At 36.3% G+C, this 20200-nt stretch overlaps 1 protein-coding gene across 1 annotated transcript; it reads left to right on the forward strand.

Annotated features, from left to right (window-relative positions):
* The first annotated feature begins 498 nt into the window (after positions 1 to 498).
* LOC113229909 (patj homolog) lies at positions 499 to 19747 on the forward strand. The gene is made up of 16 exons (XM_026463601.1): positions 499 to 689; positions 887 to 1043; positions 1581 to 1753; positions 3017 to 3143; positions 3554 to 3666; positions 4955 to 5091; positions 6732 to 6880; positions 7237 to 7314; positions 9562 to 9763; positions 11582 to 11740; positions 12240 to 12385; positions 12802 to 12987; positions 15162 to 15316; positions 15826 to 15958; positions 17435 to 17601; positions 18120 to 19747. The coding sequence occupies exons 1-16, from the start codon at positions 600 to 602 to the stop codon at positions 18264 to 18266; spliced, it is 2319 nt and encodes a 772-aa protein (XP_026319386.1). The 5' UTR covers positions 499 to 599; the 3' UTR covers positions 18267 to 19747.
* The last annotated feature ends 453 nt before the right edge of the window (positions 19748 to 20200 follow it).

Consider the following 20200-nt stretch of genomic DNA (forward strand, 5'->3'; position numbering starts at 1 on the left):
TCAGTGACGGCAGTCCGTCACAGGGATGGACAATTTTTTGCTTTGAATCGATTTTTTAGATCACAGTGCATCATATGCCTCTGAATCCGATCGTAAACTTTTGAACCGATTTCATAAAAATCGTTTCCAAATTTGTAATAATCAAACACCTTTCTTACATGATTTAATTGAAATAATAATAATATTGAAAATACATTTTTTTCTGTTCAATTATGTTAATCCTTTACATTTGACTAAACATTTCAATAATTATGTCGTATAACTTAATGTCCAAAGCATTGTCCTCCTCTATATTTTTCGTTTCTTTACTTGACTAAATCATTAAGGAGTAGAAACTTTTTTGTTTAAATTATGAATGTGATCTAGCTAGACGATTCGTTTCGATTTAATTTTGAAACGATTCGCTTAAAAATCGCATTGAAGTTAATCGATTAAAAAATCGCTATATCGTGTGCAATTGAATCGATCTTCATAAACATTGAATCGTAATGTTTATCCCTACCTACGTCAAATACAAATAGTGGTTGTTTTGTCTTTCAAAGATAGGAAAGTCATCCATTTTATGTAATTACCGGGATATAAACCAGTATATTGTCACAATGCATCTAGGGGTAAATATTTCCAATGCCCTGCAGCAGTTGGAAAGTGTGAAAGCAGCAGTGGATCAAAGCGATGATCCAAAATTGAAGGTATGTAACTATTCTACATAATCTTTGCATGATTATTTATTCATGTGCCTTTTGTTTTATTACTGTTACACTATTATAAATATATATCGGCTACGTATATTGCGTACTTACTAACTGTTTAAGATATTTGTGAAGTGAATCCTTGATCTTTTTAGCTTAACACAATACTACACCTTAATAATGAGTCAATTTTGCAGGCTGCTACCAATGATGACTTGAATATGCTAATCAACTTGTTAGAAAGCCCCATATTGAGAAGTATAGCCACCCTTCACGATTCTGTGGGAATGCTTGCTACACAAGTAGCCAATCATCCATCTATTTTGCCTGGAGATTTCGACATTACTCCTGCTGGTAATTTTTACAATATTGTACAGTCAAGAGCATGTCAAGCTTGACACTTTGAACTTTGAACCATTCTTATCTTAAGCGGCATAGAGTTGGATTTCAATCTTAAGTGACAAGCTTGATATGCTTTTGACTCTGTACTTACTTATTTCACAATATACATATAACTATACTAACTATCATGACAATAATGTTTTTCTGAATACTGACATATTCGAATTGAAGTCACTACTATGTTGCAATATTTACAGAATTATTTTCTTTTTCAAGTCAGTTCTTCATACCTTTAAAGATGACACTTAGTGAAGGCCAAAGTATGTATGTCTGACTGACACACTTCATTGCCTGTAGCCAGTCTGGCATTGTTAACTACCAAATGTGTGTATACAGGTACAGACCAAATACAGACATGCTAATAAAGTGCAGATTTATAAGTACAGTTTAACAGTTTTAGGCATACATATTAATGTAATAACCCACTGCACCATTTCTGCGACAAAGACTAATTTGTCAGTATTCACCATAAAAAATCTAATATTTCAGGTGAACTAGCACTACAGGGCAGGAGTCTCTATGGAGGCCAAGAAGGCGAAGAGGAGCAGAGAGTGCCACAAGTGTCACCACCACAGAGCTTGGATTTTGGTTCTGGTTCTGACAATGAACGGATTTTGGGGCTAGATAGTGGATCTGTTGACTCTAACATGTCTCCTAAACAGGTAAAATATAATGTAAAATTGGTATATAATGGTTATATTTGCATAAAAAGAAAGTAGAACAAGCAAAACTTGCATGATAGGCTTGTAGCAAGTGCAGTGGTATTAATTTACCCTATGAATTATCAGAATACTATAAAAGGTGGATATTGTTGTGATAATACTTCTTAGTTATCAAGTACTTCCATTTTTGTAGCTGTATTCTTAGTGGTAATACTGATGAACAGTGTTGTACTAAATATATTGACTATTATAGTATGAGAGTCTTCAAACGTGGCTTATGGGACCCTTGGCCGAGGCATATCTTAAACATGTTGACTCACAAGAGGACAATTAAAAAAGTAAATGTCTATGTGACATATTATGTGACAGACTCTAGTAAGATGGTCAGTTAACCTATGGCTAAGGAGATGCCCTATACTATGCAGTTTGTCAATAGTATTCTTAAAACAATGATTTAAAAAATATACAATCTAAGACTTTACGGTTATTCTCTAAATAATTAGCCAGTTACAGGGTTTTCACATTAGGACTTCTAATTATTTTCCTATTGTTTTGGAACATGTTCCATGCTCCATGTCCATGAGTCGACTTAATTATAATTTAATGATTCAGTAGTTCAGTGCATCATGAACATTTTTTTTTTATAACAAGTGACGGAACGAACAAGTCGTGTGCTTGATGGTAAGTTAAACGCCTGTCCATAACGGTTGCACTGCCACTGAGAGCTTTTAATCACAAAGATTAGAGGGGCTCTGCCACAGCGTCTCTCACCCTGAGACATAAGTTGAAAAGTCCCATGTGCCTGTAATTTCACCAGCACCCTTACCCTTCAAAACCGGAGCACAGTAATGGTGACATTACCGCTTGGCGACAGAAATAGGTAAGGTGGCAGTACTTCCCTGGACGAACTCTTTCACAAGGAGCTCTACTGCTACTACAACATTTAAAAGATTTTCGAAGCTAAGAGAATTTCTAATAAACTGTAGGCTCTGGCTAATTAAATAGAGTTAATTTAAAATGAATTATTCCATTTCATTAAACTTTAGTCAAACACAGTAAATTAATTTATTTATTGCATAGATATAGATTTATTGATAGGTCTTAAGATTACATTAGGTATTCATACATAAAGCCCCTGCACAAAGGTATTGCAATTTTTTGTAATTCAATGTAATAGAAAAGAATCAATTAAAATACTAAAACTCACAGAATAGCTTTGATAATGATATTTTAATAATAATACATTAAATTTTTATCTCACAGTGTCGAGGAATCCTGGATTTGTCACGCAATGACGATCTTGCGTCGACGTCCCACAATATCGTGGCGGGCGACTGGGCACAGGTGGAGGTTATCAATCTTGTTAATGATGGAACAGGACTTGGCTTCGGTAATTAATAATTTTGTATTTATTAGTATACTAGAAGAATGAGTAGTTTCTTCGCATTCCAAAGTGTTTGCCTTATTATTTAATGATCAATCATTTGTAATTGTTGCAACATTATGAACACAATAAAAATTTTTAGTTTATTTACTATGAACTAAAGATAAACAAACAAAAATTTGTTCTTCTTTTTCTTATTATTGATACAAAGATCAAACACAAGGAAAAATTCCTTCAATATAACTGGCCTTGAATCTGTGTATGTTGCCATGCCAGGGCTTAAACAGCTCTAAACCGGCTGACTTGGCAGACCTTGCGAATTTCTTTGTGTTTGTTACATCTTTGTATTCATTTTAAACTTTCTTGCTTTTCTTTTTAATGTGTCATATAAATTGAACCTTGTCTACAATTTTCAGGAATAATTGGTGCTAGAACGAGTGGTGTAATAGTAAAAACAATATTAGCAGGCGGAGTCGCCGACCGGGATGGACGGCTCAAATCCGGAGACCATATTTTGCAGATTGGGGATGTGAGTACCATCTATGTGACGACTTAGTGTTGTTCTTTTGTTGTTGATGTTGTAGCAGTTTGTCTTCATTGCAGTGATACCTGAGTGGTTACTCACTATACTAGAGATGGGGAAAAGAGTTACATTTCTATCACCGTGACTATCGTTCCAGTTACAAACATATCAGAGTGACAAATCACCATGATTTTATCACGCCTGTCACTTACATCACGTTATACGGTTTTGGCAAGCGGCTACTTTCTAATAGTCGATATTATTACTCACTTTGAAGTAACGTTTAATTCCATTTGAAAAGATGCATTAACCTTCACAGTTTTATAACCTGTCGCATTATTCGTTAATAAGACCTTGCAGCGTTTTTATTATTTTGGATCAATTTTGTACAATTATCTAATTTGTATTTACAATATTTACACGGTATTTACACTGATATTATTTCTTGGTTCATAATTAGAATTTAAAAATAAAAGCAAACTATAATGGGTAGCGCAGTTGCCAGTCTCTACAGAACGGAGATCGCGATTTGTGTAAAATACTTCGTATCGTCGTGAGTGACAGAGACAGTTAATGTAACAAAGGAATATCCTATGTGATTTTGGAAAGTTGTTCCTTCGTAAAAAGTCACGGTGATGCTATTTGACGGCTGATCACTGTGATTTTTTCATCGTGTATTTATCACCCACGATACTTACGATAAGGTAACAGCTGTGCCATAGTATAATAAGTCAACTAGGGTAACTCTATACAAACGTAGCAATATTTAAAGTACCTTCCCTACTAGTCAAACATGGTATAACAAACATTGGTAAACAAAAACAGTACCACTAAAAACATATTTCTCATGTATCATATAGCATGCAAATATCTAATGATAAAAACTTATAATCTCTATAAGTCTCGAGTTATAAAAAAGCATAGTACGCCGTATTCTTTTTCGATTACGCCAAGTTATTGTTCTAAACACTCATTCACACTGTAGTACTTTTATATGATATTCGATTAAAGCAGTTTTATTTATTTCACTTGGCAGTTTATAATTTTAATGCATGTGTAGTAGGAACTTTTAAAAGCTCAGTGTAGTTTTAGGCATGTACATGCTCTACTATACGTATATTTGAGTTTCATTTCGCGCGTGTGTTTATTTCTATAGTTAAAAAAAAATTAATGTAGAGCTGCTTGACAAACTTACCCTTGATAAGTTCAATGATGTCTACTTTCCTTTTACATAAAGACATGTATAAGAATACATCGCATACATTTCAACACGTTGTTGTGTTATGAATTGCAGGCTCACTTAACAGAAATGGGATCAGAGCAAGTAGCAGGTGTGTTACGCGCGTCGGGATCGCGAGTACGTTTAGTAGTCGCGCGTGCTGTTGACCCCGCCGCCGTGCACGCCTCACTCGCACCAGTCGTGCCCGCCAGGTACCTATTGAGACAATCATATACATATATTGAGAAAAAAAAATACAGACGAGGAGTCGTCGACGATCGATCATCACGATAACCGTATCGATCCGTCGCTACTCCCTTGACGTTCAAGTTAATCATGTACGACATAATCGTTACTTTGTTTTTGCTAGTAGGTATTTACTAAGTGTTGCGAAAATGTCATTACCTATATAGTATAGTTACTAGTTACATAGTTATAATTTAATGCTCATTAATTAATATGTGTCTATCGTATAGTATCGTATAATTGACTCCATTATTATTTTAGTTTTTACTCTGTAAGATAGCCGTTGATCTTCCAATAAGTTAAAATAAAATAAAATAAACATACACTATCGATTCGTCGTCTCAATCGACTGATTCATCGTGTCAGACTTGAAACGATGAATTGTGAAGACAAATCATTCCTTATATGGGGGCCATTAATCCGGGATTTATAAAACACACTTGATTTCGACTAATTTAAAATGCTAAGCTAAGCAAGTTATTCGTGTTTCCGAAACGAACTTTGCCTCAGTTTAGTAAGCAATTACCAAGTAAACTCTAATTTAATTTAGGTTCTTGCTTAAACGTAGGCACAGCTCGCTGTGTTTGCTAAGTCAAAGTTCGTTTTACAAATCTAGAGATTAGAGATGAGCTTGGCGGTGTGCGAGGGAAATTCCACCAATAGGTTTACTTCATTTTCCTAGCCTCGCTTAGCGCAGCTCTGGTGGTGGTGGTTTACGTACACAAAAAGCGAGAGATGTGTGCGAGGGATGCGAGCGAGGGATTCGAGCGAGGAATGTGTGCGAGGTACGTGAGCGAGCCGTCGCCTCCGCTCACCCCACCACACCGCATCCCATTTGCGTACAGCTAAAAAGAGTCTGCTACTAATCCTCGCACCGCTCAGCTACACACCGTTTCACAGCTTCGCTACGCATACTCCACCGCATAGCTAACTCGCACAATTATGATGAAAACAATCACACCGTTTCACAGCGCCGCTAAACATCCTCGCACCACCGAGCTACCTCGCACATCTCTGGTGTACCCTCAGCTTTAAACTGTATAGTCTTCTTTTGTAACTCTGCGGAAATTACCTGTACTATTCAGACCTTAATTCTCCTCTACTTGTCCAAGGAGACAATCTTTATAGTAGTTATCTTCTTCTAGTTATCTGCGTGAAAGCAGTGTTGGGCGTTAATTAATTTAATCTCAATCAGAAATTCAAACAGATTAAAAAATCAATTCAATTGAAATCAATTGCAATTAAATCAATTGCGACACGTCGCATTAAATTAATTGCAATTAATTTTTTTAGTTGTTCTAAGAAACAATTGAAACTAACAATTAAAACCACCCCCAATGCCACTCCTAACCCAGACCCTAACTCACACCCTAACCCCCCAACCCAAACCCTAACTCACCCCTAACCCCCTTAATCCAAACCCTAACTCACCCCTAACCCAAACCCTAACCACCCCCTAACCACTTAATTGCCAGAAAAATTAAATTTTGCCCAACACTGCGTGAAAGGTATATCTTTATATATATATGAAGAACAAACCTTGTATAGGTACAAATTGATGTTGTGTACTAATTGTTGATATAATGTGTATGTCTCTTATTCACAGGTTACTCTCAGACCCTGAATCCCTAGACCGCTACCTCCTCGAAGCAGGCTTCGAACAAGTATTCCACACGCAACCAACACCTATCACCAACAACAATACGGCCTCCAGATTCGTCTTCGATAGCTCTATTACACCACCTCCTGAAACTGGTATTAAATGTTTATAATTTTAATTTATTTTGGATTTTATGGCGTCAATGAGGGATAGATCCAATTAAATTCTGATCTGTCTCTATAGAATCTGTCTCTTGTGTTTGAGAGTGAAAAGTGTATATTATTGATAAAAGAACTTACTAATTAACAACAAAACATAATTACTTTGATATTCAATGCTTAGAAATTTCCATTTTGACTAAAAGGTAACAGTACTTATTGTATTCAATGCTATGTGTCCCTAATTAGTAGACCGAGACTATGTATCGCAAAAAATAAGTTGATCATTCTTAACTTCTTTGCAAATATGCAACTGCCTATTGCATTTATAATCAAAATAATTGGTTTTACAGATGCAGAGTCACCGGAAGTAGACAGATTCACAGTTCAGTTAAAAAAAGATGAAAATGGACTTGGTATTACAATAGCTGGTAAGTTAAATCCAGGGCCATATAAAATAATTTTGCTTTATTTCAAAGGCAAAATTATTTTCATCATCAAGTCACTGAGTTTTTTATTGTAATATTGTATTTCGGCAATAGACTCTTATTGAGGGTCGTATTCTAGAACTCTACTCAATGCTCAAATCAGGACTTGAGTATGATTCAAAGCACTAGAAATCATATTCAAGTCCTTGCCATTAGGGTCGTATTTCCAGTGCTTGAAATCATACTCAAGTCTGCTCAAATCGTGACTTCAGCATTGAGTAGAGTTCTGGAATACGACCCTAGGAAATTGCAAGAACTTTAGAAATTCAAACACGGAGGTTTCAAAGTGTGTACATATTTGACAGTTCTTGTCAGTCGCCAGACCTAAGTAGAAGATGTAGGGGATTTCGACGAACTCATTAAATCAAAGACGATTTATAGTTGACTGTAATATAGACAATAGGTAACTAGTTTACAGAAGTAGTGCCATTAATCGTTAAACAGTCGTGGTTTCTTAATATGGAAGAACAAATAAAAAATGAACGGTTTTTTTTGAGCTTTGATAGTTTTTACAAAAAAGGCGTTAAATGTGTCGTAGGGATAAAATAGCATTTATGTGGTGTTAGTTGATTAGTGCAAAATAGAACCCCCAGCCTACGTAATAGGCCCTTAAGCGAGCGAGACTAGAAGCTGTAGAGCTCCTTGTGAAAGAGTTCGTCCAGGGAAGTATTACCGCCTTACCTCTTTCTGTCGCTAAGCATTAATATGAGCATTACTGCGTTTCGGTTTTGAAGGGTAACAGTGCTGGTGAAGTTAAAGGCACATGGGACTTGTCAATGGTGGCGGGCGCAGTGGCAGTGTCCCAGTCTTTGTGATTTAAAACACTTGAGTGTCACTGCAACTGTTATGAATATGCATGTCACTTATCACCAGACGACTTTATCGTCCCGTCATTTAGTGTCATAAAAAAAACATTAAATTAAATGAAAAAAATTCTGTTGCGTTCGCAACAGTTCTCTCTGAACTTCAGGCTGACTTTCGAGTTAAGATTATGTTCATTGACCTACTAACAAATGGACGTCGGGTTCGCGCTAAAAAGTGTCGTCACCTATAGGGCGTTAAAATCGGACCCAGAGCGTCAATCGCGCAACAGTTTTTCGACTTCTGTTCGACTCTTCGGTTGTCAATCATGCAGTACTATATAAAAATAATTTGTAAAAATTACTATAGTAAGCGTAAAAACAGGATTTTGTAACATATTTTCACTATACAAATATATCGTATTATCATGGTTATCATTTAAAATTGTTATTTTGTACAGTTGTATAGTATCGAGTTCTTAGGTTTTCGCGATTGTTACACATAGGAAATGAAACTATTTTTCCGGATTTAAATCGCGTATATTTGTTTTTTCAAACAAACCGACGTTTCGGGCCTTTTACAGGTCCCATGTCCCAGTCAACCGTGACCATGGGACCTGTAAAGGGCCCGAAACGTCGGTTTGTTTGAAAAAACAAATATACGTACAAATAACGTTAGCTCGAATTTTCATAATATCAAATGTATTGTTTTAGGAATATTACAAAACAAAAGCTAATTTTGTCTTTGTGAAAAGCATCAAAAATTACTTGAAAGCGTAACGGTTTTATTATAAATCGGTTTTCGGAATTACGGACATTTGCGTTTACGTGTTGTTGGAACATCGGTATATTTCTTATAGTACATGGTTATTTTAATATTAGCAATATTTGTTTGTATGTATCTGCCCAACTCTGTATGTATCTGTCGAATTGTATACAAATTCACTTAAAGAAATAATTAATAACTTTAAGTGAATTTGTATAAAATGCGACATATACATAAAAATAATTAATATTTACAATAAAGGCTCCTCCATGACTCTTGTGTTAAAGTAATGTTTTGTCGAAGCTAAATATGGTGCATTTTGTTAACTTTTTAGTAGAAGCTGAATATGGTGTTATTGGGCCCTTAAATTGTTGCAAGCAAAATTAGGCAGTACTGCAGTGACGTTACAATTTAAATTAAATGTTTCAATTTTTTTATATTTCATTACATGTCACTACGTTTGTATACGTTAACTTCGGACATTTTTTCGTGGTTTTTGAATTAGACACAACGCCAATTTGTTGGTAGGTCAATGATTATGTTTGAAAGTTTTTAACTTTCATTTACTGATGATTGGGTTTAAACGGCATTTCATTTATTGATTTTTAAAATTAATTTTTACAGGCTACGTGTGTGAAAAAGAAGAACTATCAGGTATATTTGTGAAATCGGTAACGCCGGGTAGTGCGGCTGCACTCAGCGGAAAAGTGCGGGTAAACGATCGTATCGTTGCCGTGGACGGAGTCTCGCTTGCTGGTAAATCTAACCAGAGGGCTGTGGATGCGTTGAAACAGAGCGGCAATATTGTCACTTTGGAGCTTGAAAGGTGCGTACGAGTAACTATGTACTAGCAGGCATCGAGATGTGTAAAGTTAATAATGCAGATGAACAATTTTTAATTTACGAAATCATATATTGCCAACATATATTTTGAGAAAAAATCTCAAATAATGTCAGTGTTGCAACTCTAAAAATATCTAACATAACAAAATTTTACCAAGCTTTTGTCTATTATACGTAAAAAGTATTAAGGTTTTTGGTCTTTATGAGAACAAATAGCCTACGGAATCCATGAGGGATTCTGTAGACTATTTGTTTTATTATTATATACTCCATATTGGTTATATATAGGCTATTTGTATTGGAGTGCATTGGTTGGAGTTATTTGTATTAGAGTATCGTCCAAACTATGAATGGGTTTGGGTTATACGTTACAGCATAGTTTTCCAAAGTGAGCCCTGCAGCCCCAGTGGGCGCTGAAGAGTTCTAGGGTAGGTACCTCGGAAGCAATTGAGAGGCGTTGATGCTCTCCAGGGGGTGCCACCGCTATTGAAAAACTCTGAATTATCTATACATATAAATTACGCTACAAAGACTATAATTTTTTTTTCCTTGTGATTTTTGTGTTAAGTTGACATTGACTTACAATTATATGGACGTCGGGTCCGCGCTAAAAAGTGTCCGCACTTGTAAGGCGCTAAAATCGTATACAGAGCGCCAAACTCCGCTTTAGTCTTCATTTGTTCGACTGACAGCGCGATACTGCGATGACATTACAATTTAAATTTCGAATAGGTTGACTTGGGACATTTTTTTCGTGGTTTTTGTATTAGACCCGTCGTCCATTTATTTGTAAGTCAATGTAAGTTGATATGAAAAATACGTGTTTTCAATTATTTTTTGTAGTGGTGGGCGTTGACATTTTTTTATCTTACCTAAATGGGCGGTGAGCCAAAAAGTTTGGGAATCTATGCGTTACAGTCTTGTTCTCATCTACTAAAGCCTTCTTCTTATCGTATCGATGGCTATACACGTTGACGTTTGTCATCGTGGTGAAAGGATTAGCCAATCGGTGTAAGGTTGGCAGATTGTTGCTCAGGGTGCGCAAGACGCACAGGAAAATAATGGTACGTCGTCCGGGGAGGACCCCCAAATATGATGTTTTATTTGCTCAAACTCACTGTTAAGCGTAACTTTTTATTCATTTTATGACATGGCACATTAATAACACAACTTTTTCCGTCAAAATTGTTACGCTTGAGCTTATAACATGCTTTACAAGTATATTTAAAAAATGTAAATATTTTGCTCTGATGGGGATTTATTGGGTTAAATTGTACTGTAATATGTAATATATTTTTATATTTTTGATAAATGAAAAACAAATATACAGCCGAAGTCCGAGGGAGAGTCAATGGCCTCGAAGGACGGTATTGCAGGACAAGAAAAAAAAGTTGAGGAATTGATCGTACAGGGTCAAGAGCACGTCAAGCTTGACACTAAAGGTTTAAATTTAACTCTATGCTGCTTGCAATGAGAATGGTCCAAAGTCCAAAGTGTCAAGCTTCATGTGCTCTTGACTGTTTGTACTGTACAAAGTTTGTATAAGTTTCAAAATGGCCTCTGTACATATATAACGATTTCCCGCGAGAAAATGTGAGAAATTAAATTAATGAAGAAAAATTGCTATCTAAGATAGACAGCGTGGCCAATTGAACGCCTGTCTCGAAGTTCAAATATGTTTACTATTTCTACCAGCTTAGTATTTAAGTAGAAAAACGGTTATTACAATCATTAAAAACGTTTATATAGTAGGACCGTTACATGTTATCTAAATTCAATAGTATTTTTTATTGTTATTTAGATACTTGCGCGGTCCGAAGTTCGAACAACTGCAACAGGCCATTGCGGCGGGCGAAAGTGCAGCCGTCGTCGCTGCGCCACACAACCCCTTCCTGCACATGCACCGTAACGAGAACGCGCCCCACGATCACGATATACAGATGACGCACCTGCATACCACGTTAGTGATACTACCTTAACGTATAAATGAGACTGCTGAAATAATTGAAAATAAAGGCGGACTGACCGCCGCAAGAACACTGCATTCGCATTACATGAAAATGTCCCTTTTTAACCGACTTATAAAAGGCGCCTCCTTTTTTTTGAAGTCGTTCTCAATTCGATTGTATATTTTTTTTGAACCGATTTTGATGATTCTTTTATTGGAAAAGGGGCGCCTCCAGATGTGATCCCATTTTAATTTGATGAATATTCCATCTCTAGGGGTGGCAAACCAGGGGATGAATTACTTTTGAGGTTAGTTTTTTTAGTACTACGTACGGAGATTATGTTATTTCATCATTATGTTAGTTGCGAGAGTTTGTTGATCCCATTCGTATCTAAAAATTGGAGCTGGAACAATTAACAAAATCATAAATAAAAAGAAACTGAAAGACATCCTGTACTAGCGAATTCATATTGAATTGCCATTTTAAAACTTTTTGTATACGCTTGTCTAGCGATTCGAGCGTGGAGGATGGCGCGTCGGCGTCCCCGGCGGCGTCGCCGGCGCCACCGCCACCTGCGCGTGCGCAACCGCATTTCGAAATGCCGCGCACACCCGAGCAGAGAGACGCCATTCGTAGGAAATGGCAGGCTATTTTGGGTGCGTGCTAATTTCTTTCTGCTAATACGTATTGTAAAGGATGACTATCGATGCGATAGAAAAGTTTCCGAGTGGCAAATACCAGCTGAAAGACGCAGTGCAGAACGGCTTCCAGCCAGGGTTTCAGCACGACTTAAACTTACATTTTATTATCGCGACTATGCCATAGTACAATAAGACAATTGGGAGAACTCCCGCCGGTTAAACGCGTTAATGCCTACACTTCGCTGGGTATGTACGGTTGTCACATTATTATCTTAGTCGTGCCTACAAGTTGTAAACATGTTTAAAAAAAAAACTATATTCTTGTGCTATATTGAAATAACTTTTGTTAAATATAGTACTTATCTTTTTCTACGCAACTAGTCGTTTGTGCACTCATCTAATAACCACAATTATATATTTTTTAATTCCAGGTGATGATGTGGAAATAGTAGTAGGAGTAGTAATGCGTGGCGGAGGTGGGCTTGGCATCTCGTTAGAGGGGACGGTGGACGTGGAAGGTGGGAGGGAGGTACGTCCCCACCATTACGTGCGCTCTGTACTGCCTGAGGGCCCCGTAGGACGAGCGGGGGTGCACCGCCCTGGAGACGAGTTGCTCGGTGAGACTGGACTAGTTTAGTTTATTAAATATTTTTATATACTGAATCATTGTTACCAGAAACTTTTATGAATAGAGGTATTTTATAATATATATATCTATATATATATACAGTGGTGGTCGTTTAATTAGAAACACTTCTTATGATTGAAGGAAGTTTAATTTCAACGTACAAATGTTCGTGAAAAATATATAAATTCAATAATAAATCATCATGCAATAATATAGCCACTCAAATAAAAATCATTAAATGCATAAAAAATAAAATATATCTTACTTTTTATTATAAAATGAGTCTTACACAATTTACGAGTATATTTTCTGTTCCTGGCCGCTTGGACGTCTAATTAGAAACATTTGAAAAAAGCATCTATAGCTCGTTCTTGTTTTTAAATTGAACAATAACATTTCTTTCTATGTTTTCTATTAATTTGGCGGCAATTCAAAATTTTATTTTTTTAAAATTCAAAAAAGAAAAGTTGTGACGCGTCAACTAGGCAAATAATTGTTAATTTACATTTAGATCAAAAGTGGACGTACAGAAGAATAGCTGAGCATTTAAATTGTTCTGTGAAGAAAGTTTTTAATGCAATTGATCACAATAAAACACATGGAACTGTTGAAAATGTTCTTAGAAAGCCGCGGCCAAGAAAAACCTCTCCCAGAGAAGATAAGCTAATAGTTCGTGTTGCTAAAAAAGACCCATTTAAAGGCTCAAACCAGTTTAAAAATGAAATTTTTCGCCTGATGATCCCAGAAACGTCTCATCAAGACTGATACGCCGAAGATTAATGGAAGCTAAATTGTTTGGAAGAACCTCTCGAAAGGTACCGCTTCTTACCAAGCAACATCGAGAGAAGCGATTATTATTCGCAAAAAATATGTTAATTGGACGGTACGAGACTGGAAAAAAGTTTTATTTTCAGATGAAACGAAAATAAACATGGTGAATTCAGATGGAAAGCGCTATGCTAGACGTCCTGTAAACAGTGCTTTTAATTATAAATACACAAGGAGCACAGTCAAGCACGGTGGCGGAAACATTAAAGTTTGGGGGTGTTTTTCCGAATGTTGAGTTGGTCCCGTTCGGAAGATTGAAGGTACAATGGATCAATGGCAGTACAAAAATATCTTAGAGGACACAATGATTCCCTACTCGGACGATCATTTGCCTGTAACCTGGATCTTTCAGCATGACAATGATCCTAAACACACGGCCAATAGCGTCAAATGTTTCCTTAGCGAACAGCGTATATCCGTTTTAGACTGGCCAGCAAATAGTCCGGATTTAAACCCGGTAGAAAATCTGTGGTATGTTTCGAGTTCTTAGGTTTTCGCGATTGTTACACATAGGAAATGAAACTATTTTTCCGGATTTAAATCGCGTATATTTGTTTTTTCAAACAAACTGTGGTATATTGTTAAGAAAAAAGTCTCAAACAAACGTAACACCAGTCAAAATGAATTATATGAAGCTTTTGTTGAAGCATGGAATTCAATCCCTCTAGAAAAATGTATGACATTGATTGAATCAATGTCACGTCGTTGCAGAGCTATTATTGAATAAGGGATACGCCACTAAATATTAATTATAAATATTGGTAGGCTGTGGATAGTAGCTATTTCGTAAATAAAAATACTAATTGCTAATAATTAAAAAAATGTTGTTTTTTTTACACTTTTTTGTTGTTGTTTCTAATTAGTTGTCCATTATTGTTTATACCTTAAAACTGATTTGAGTGTTTGTCCGTAATGTAATATTGAAACTGCACTTGTGTAGTGGGATTTATATTGTTTTTCTAATAAGTGATAAATCGTTGAACCTATTGTTGTCCTATTTATTGTTTAATTTCAAAATAAAAACGATTGCGGTGAAGTTTCTTACATAATGTCAAGGACCGTTTGTAGTGTTTCCAATTATACGACCACCACTGTGTATATATATATATATATATATATATATATATATATATATATATATTCGTAGAAAATTTGAACAAATATTTTTAGTATTTTGATATCTCATTGAACATAATAATGGTAAATGTTAATGGTAACAAATACTAATTAAAACAAATATCGGCACAAAGAGATAACATGAAAATATAGACACATTTCTAATTTGGACTTCGGTGTGGTAGCATCACAACTCCTAATGTTAGTATGTCTTATCAGAGGTAAACGGACATCGTCTGCTGGGCATGAATCACCTGGAAGTAGTGTCGATCCTGAAGGAGTTGTCGAGTGAGGTGTGCATGGTGTGTGCACGACCGAGGCCTGCGCCCGCACCGCCGCTCGACCTTGCCCCCCCTGCGCCTACCCTCGTCAAGGTATGACTGAAGTATATCTAACGTCTACAAGTCGTCGTAATCTAGGATAGTATAAAAAACGCAGCATTCAATTTCATGGCGGTTCAAACAATTCTTAAAACCACACTGTCTTTCTGATTTAATATAATTATAACATAATAATAACGCAACACTCATAGCCCCGCACTAGGGAAACCCTGTGTCGCGGGTGCCATGGACACACACATAGACAACCACAAATTACACTCAAACTCGCGAGATAAATAAATGAAAACCATACACATATTTCTCCTGGCCTGGAGATCGAAACTAGGACCTCTGCGTGGCAGTCCAGCATGGTAACCGTTCGGCCACGGAGGCAGTTAAATAAATAGAATAAAATGATGATGCCACAATACAAAAACAGATAAGAGGAAAAACAAACATTACCTAAGGAATCTACAAGAAAGCGATATTATTTATGTTACATTACATTAAAATATTGTTTTGTATGATTTTGATGTGTAATAAATCAATTATCCGTATTTTAGGCAAAATCTGACGGCAGTCTAGCCGGTGCAGGGGCAGAGGAAGGCGGGTCTTTGACCAATGGCAAAGTGCGCTCGCGCAGCCTTGAGCCTCTTACTGGTCTCGCCATGTGGTCTTCAGAGCCGCAAATTATTGGTGAGTAATTGTCAGGAAGGCGAAAATTGTTGGCAGTAATTAATAACTACTGTAAAAAAAAACAGTACTCTGAATTGTTTTAACTTCTATTCTAACTTTCTCGGTTACTTGTAATGCTTGATGAAAACACGGAATTATGTTTGTAATTACACTGGATAAAAGTAGTTTATAGTCGAGCTTCAATACGACTAAACTTGCGCAATCGCATTTGTCAACTCATACACATGTGAGCATTATTCCGTTCCGATTTGGAAGGGTAAATAAAGGTGCTGGTGAAATTACAGGCACATGGGCCCCTCAGATCTTTGCGATTTAAAGCTCTGAGTGACACTGCAATAGTTTTGGACAGGCGTGTAGCTTACCATCAGGTGCACAACTTGTTCATTTCGTCACTTGATATTATAACAAAAAATCCTTGCGTATAGAAGTGCGCTGTGTAAGTGAAAACCGTAACGATGCGTCCATGGCTTGTGCAAGTTTACTCGCTCAGAAGTTGGGCCGGACCCGAAAATAGAGAGAGAAAACTATATTTATCTTGTTAATGTGGACATGTCGCTTGCTTACTAATATATCCACCCACATTCGCTCGTCTACTAACAAACTCAAGCCATTGTCGTATAAATCATGTTATAAATATAGACCCCAACAATTTAAACCATTAAATGTAATGACAATAAAAAACCCTTTCATCTATGTATCTAACTGTTTTTCGTAACCAGTTACGAAACGACGTTTTAAACTTCAATTTTATTTATTAAGCACATATGTTTACAACGTATTTTAATTTACCATCGAGTATATAACCAAAAATAGAGACGAAATGTCATTTAATTTGTTTGAAAACTATTCTGCCATATCATTACTGCGCTCCGATTGGCTAGCCCGAGTTCGAAACAATTGACGGGTGTCGTCAATGGGTGTCGTCAATGAGTATCGTCAATTGTTTCACTTCAAATCGACCAGTTAACTTGAGCTTTGCTATAATGGATGAAAATTGCAAAATTACATATTTAATATAGATTTTAAGAGTTTCGTGGTTATTCACTAAATGATTATCACTAATATCAGGTTTCTTACCACGGTATGACTTCTTTTTATTTTCCCGATATTTTGGAACGGTTGCACACTCCATGGTCACGGGTTGACTGGACGGCGGCAGATGCTGCCTAATCATTATATATTTAATTACTGATGAAATGTGATTCCGTTTGTTTTGTAATTAGATGTTTTGCTGTTTTTCCCACATCACCGAATAGAACAGCACGGCATTGTTAGAGATATTATCTTTATTACAATAAATACAGAATATTTTTTGGAATATACGGAGACGTACACACAGGTCAGTAGTTGGCCTGTCTATATTTCAGTGCAAACGAGAGTTGATATAAGAGCTGTATCGCTAATGTGTTACCAGGAATATATGGCCCTTATTTCGTCTTTATTTCTGGTTATATACTCGATGTAATTTACATACAGAACTAGTAAAAGGCGAGCGCGGTCTCGGTTTCTCAATCCTTGACTACCAAGACCCACTGCGGCCATCGCACACGTTGGTCGTGATTCGATCGCTGGTGCCAGGTGGAGTGGCGCAACAAGATGGAAGGCTTATTCCTGGAGACCGACTGCTCTTTGTCAATGACCAGGTAACGTGGATTATTTAAATAATATCTTGTCAATGCTTTTTCACAACCACTACAGTAAAGATATGGTATGAGCAAACGTTTTCAACTCTCCCATCTTTTTAACTGCCGGATACGAATTCAACGTGGGAAACAATCCAGCTTTTAAGGGAACAATTCTTACAGTATTAGCGTTAGAAACCGCAACATGAAATAAATCGATACTTCTGGGAAGAAAGGGCGTAAATACCAAATTACACATTTTACAAAACTTTGTAATTTGGTAGCAAAAGCAACAATTTTATGAACGTTATAGTTTAGTTTGGCGTATAACTAAATTTTGAGTAGACCAGCAGAAGCATGAAAATTGACCTCGAGTACCTACATAAACAATTTTTTTTTTGATAAAATTTACTTTTACGCCTTTTTACCCCGAAGTATCGAAATAATAACATGCAAATTTACTTTCCTCTAAATTGTTAAAGGAAATGATAATAATTATGATCAAACAAAACACTGAGACATCTTGCTTTATTGAACAGAACTTAGAAAATGCTAGCCTTGAGCAAGCTGTGGCAGCCCTTAAAGGTGCCCCGCGAGGCGTCGTTCGCATCGGCGTAGCAAAGCCGCTGCCGCTGGCCGACGCGCCGCCGCCGCTGCCCGCCGTCGCGCCTCCTACAATTGACTAGTTACTACGGATTACGTGTTTTTTTTAATATCACCATTTTACACATGTCAGGTACGCAAACATCAAACAGTATTCCATTTTTACATTCCGTCTGTTATTCCAAATACTTAAGTCGACAGCTTGACACTTAGTACATTATACCTCCAAGAATTTGGAAAATATTAGGTATTGACTGACTTAAGCCCTTACCTATTTTTGCCGCCAAACAGTAATGTGAGCATTACTGCGTTTCGGTTTTGAAAGGTAAGGGAGCTGGTGAAATTACAGGCATGTGGGACTTGTCAACTTATATCTCAGAGTGACTTGCGCAGTGGCAATGCAACCTTATTTATGGTCAGGCGTGTCGCCTGCCACCAAGCGCACGACTTGTTCGACACGTCACTTCGTATCATATAAAAAGTCAATGTGTTTAAATACTAACAGAAAGGTTACAGACAAAGAAAGGTACAGTTCGCGAAGCGAAATGTAAGCTTCGTTTTTGTAGTCTCCAAAAAACCGAAAAGAAATTTAATGTGCTAAAAATTTCGCGAATTATTTGCATAAGAAATTCCAAAAACGCAAATTGCTAACTGTACTCAAGCCAGATATCAAAAGCAGTGCGTACGCTTTAAATCATGACGCACCGCTTTAAAAATCTAAATTGCACGCACCTACCGTAATGCCTGTTGTTTTTTCATGATATTTCAGATACTCAAGTAAACAAAAATAATATAATTTTATTTTTTTTAATTATCGTGATAGTATTTGTATTGATAACTTTTTAACAGCATTTTCCGTTAGTTAATTAATATTTATATCATCTGTTCCAATCCATTGTACGAGAAAAGTAAACAAACCGTTTCGGTTAAAATTTCAAAGCAATCACTCAATAAATGGAATTAGTAACACTATCACGTATATTTTGAAGACTTCCACTTGATATCTCAATGTTTTTCCAATATGTTCATGTGAATAACATCTTAAAATCGTGTTTGAAAAATTTTTGTCAAAAATCGAGTGCAAAAACTGTTAACAACCAGTACTTTGTTGTAAATCGAGTTTTGTTTAAATTTTATTATATTATTACAAAATGTTTATTCCTATCTGATCTAGACGATTCGATTAGCCTTTCTATTGAATCGACTTGCTTGAAAATTGCGTTGAAATAAATCAATACAAAAATTGTTAGATTCTTGATGAATGATGACTTGAATCGATCTTCATAAAAATCGAATCGTAATGTTCCATCCTTAGTTGTCAAAATCCACAGGATTGAAGGTAGTTATTATGTGGAGTTGCCTCTTTTATTTACTTTTCCCGTAAAATGATTGATAAGAAGTATAGTTATGACATTTTACTTGTTTATGTTTGTGTGACGTCATCGAGTATATAACCAGAAATAGAGACGAAATGTCATTTCATTTGTTTGAAAACTATTCTGCCATATCATTACTGCGACAACTGCGCTCCGATTGGCCAGCCCGAGTTCGAAACAATTGATGGGTGTCGTCAATGGGTGTCAACTGTTTCACGTCAAATCGACCAGTTAACTTGAGCTTTGCTATAATGGACGATAATTGCAAAATTACATATTTAATTACCGATGAAATGTCATTCCGTTTGTTTTGTAATTAGTTTTTGTTTTTCCCACACCACTGAATAGAACAGCACGGCATTGTTAGAGATATTATTTTTATTACAATAAATACAGAATATTTTTTGGAATATACGGAGACGTTCACACAGGTCAGTAGTTGGCCTGTCTATATTTCAGTGCAAACGAGAGTTGATATTTATAAGAGCTGTATCGCTAATGTGCTACCAGGAATATATGGCCCTTATTTCGTCTTTATTTCTGGTTATGTACTCGATGTGTGCGTATAGTTAAAAGACGTGTATTTTAGAGCACGATTAGTTTTTAATTTTTTATTATAAATACTGTGCATTCCATATTGC

The sequence above is a fragment of the Hyposmocoma kahamanoa genome, unplaced genomic scaffold, assembly GCF_003589595.1.
Source record: "Hyposmocoma kahamanoa isolate Upper Pololo Valley unplaced genomic scaffold, ASM358959v1 63, whole genome shotgun sequence".
In the NCBI taxonomy this organism is placed as follows: Eukaryota; Metazoa; Arthropoda; class Insecta; order Lepidoptera; family Cosmopterigidae; genus Hyposmocoma; species Hyposmocoma kahamanoa.

What these genes read in the sequence shown, in the direction of transcription:
- LOC113229909 (XM_026463601.1), top strand. Translation starts at nt 600, where the DNA reads ATGCATCTAGGGGTAAATATTTCCAATGCCCTGCAGCAGTTGGAAAGT. An exon ending in TACACCACCTCCTGAAACTG is followed by an intron (nt 6,881 to 7,236) that starts GTATTAAATGTT and finishes TTGGTTTTACAG; the next exon opens with ATGCAGAGTCACCGGAAGTA. An exon ending in GAAATGGCAGGCTATTTTGG is followed by an intron (nt 12,386 to 12,801) that starts GTGCGTGCTAAT and finishes TTTTAATTCCAG; the next exon opens with GTGATGATGTGGAAATAGTA.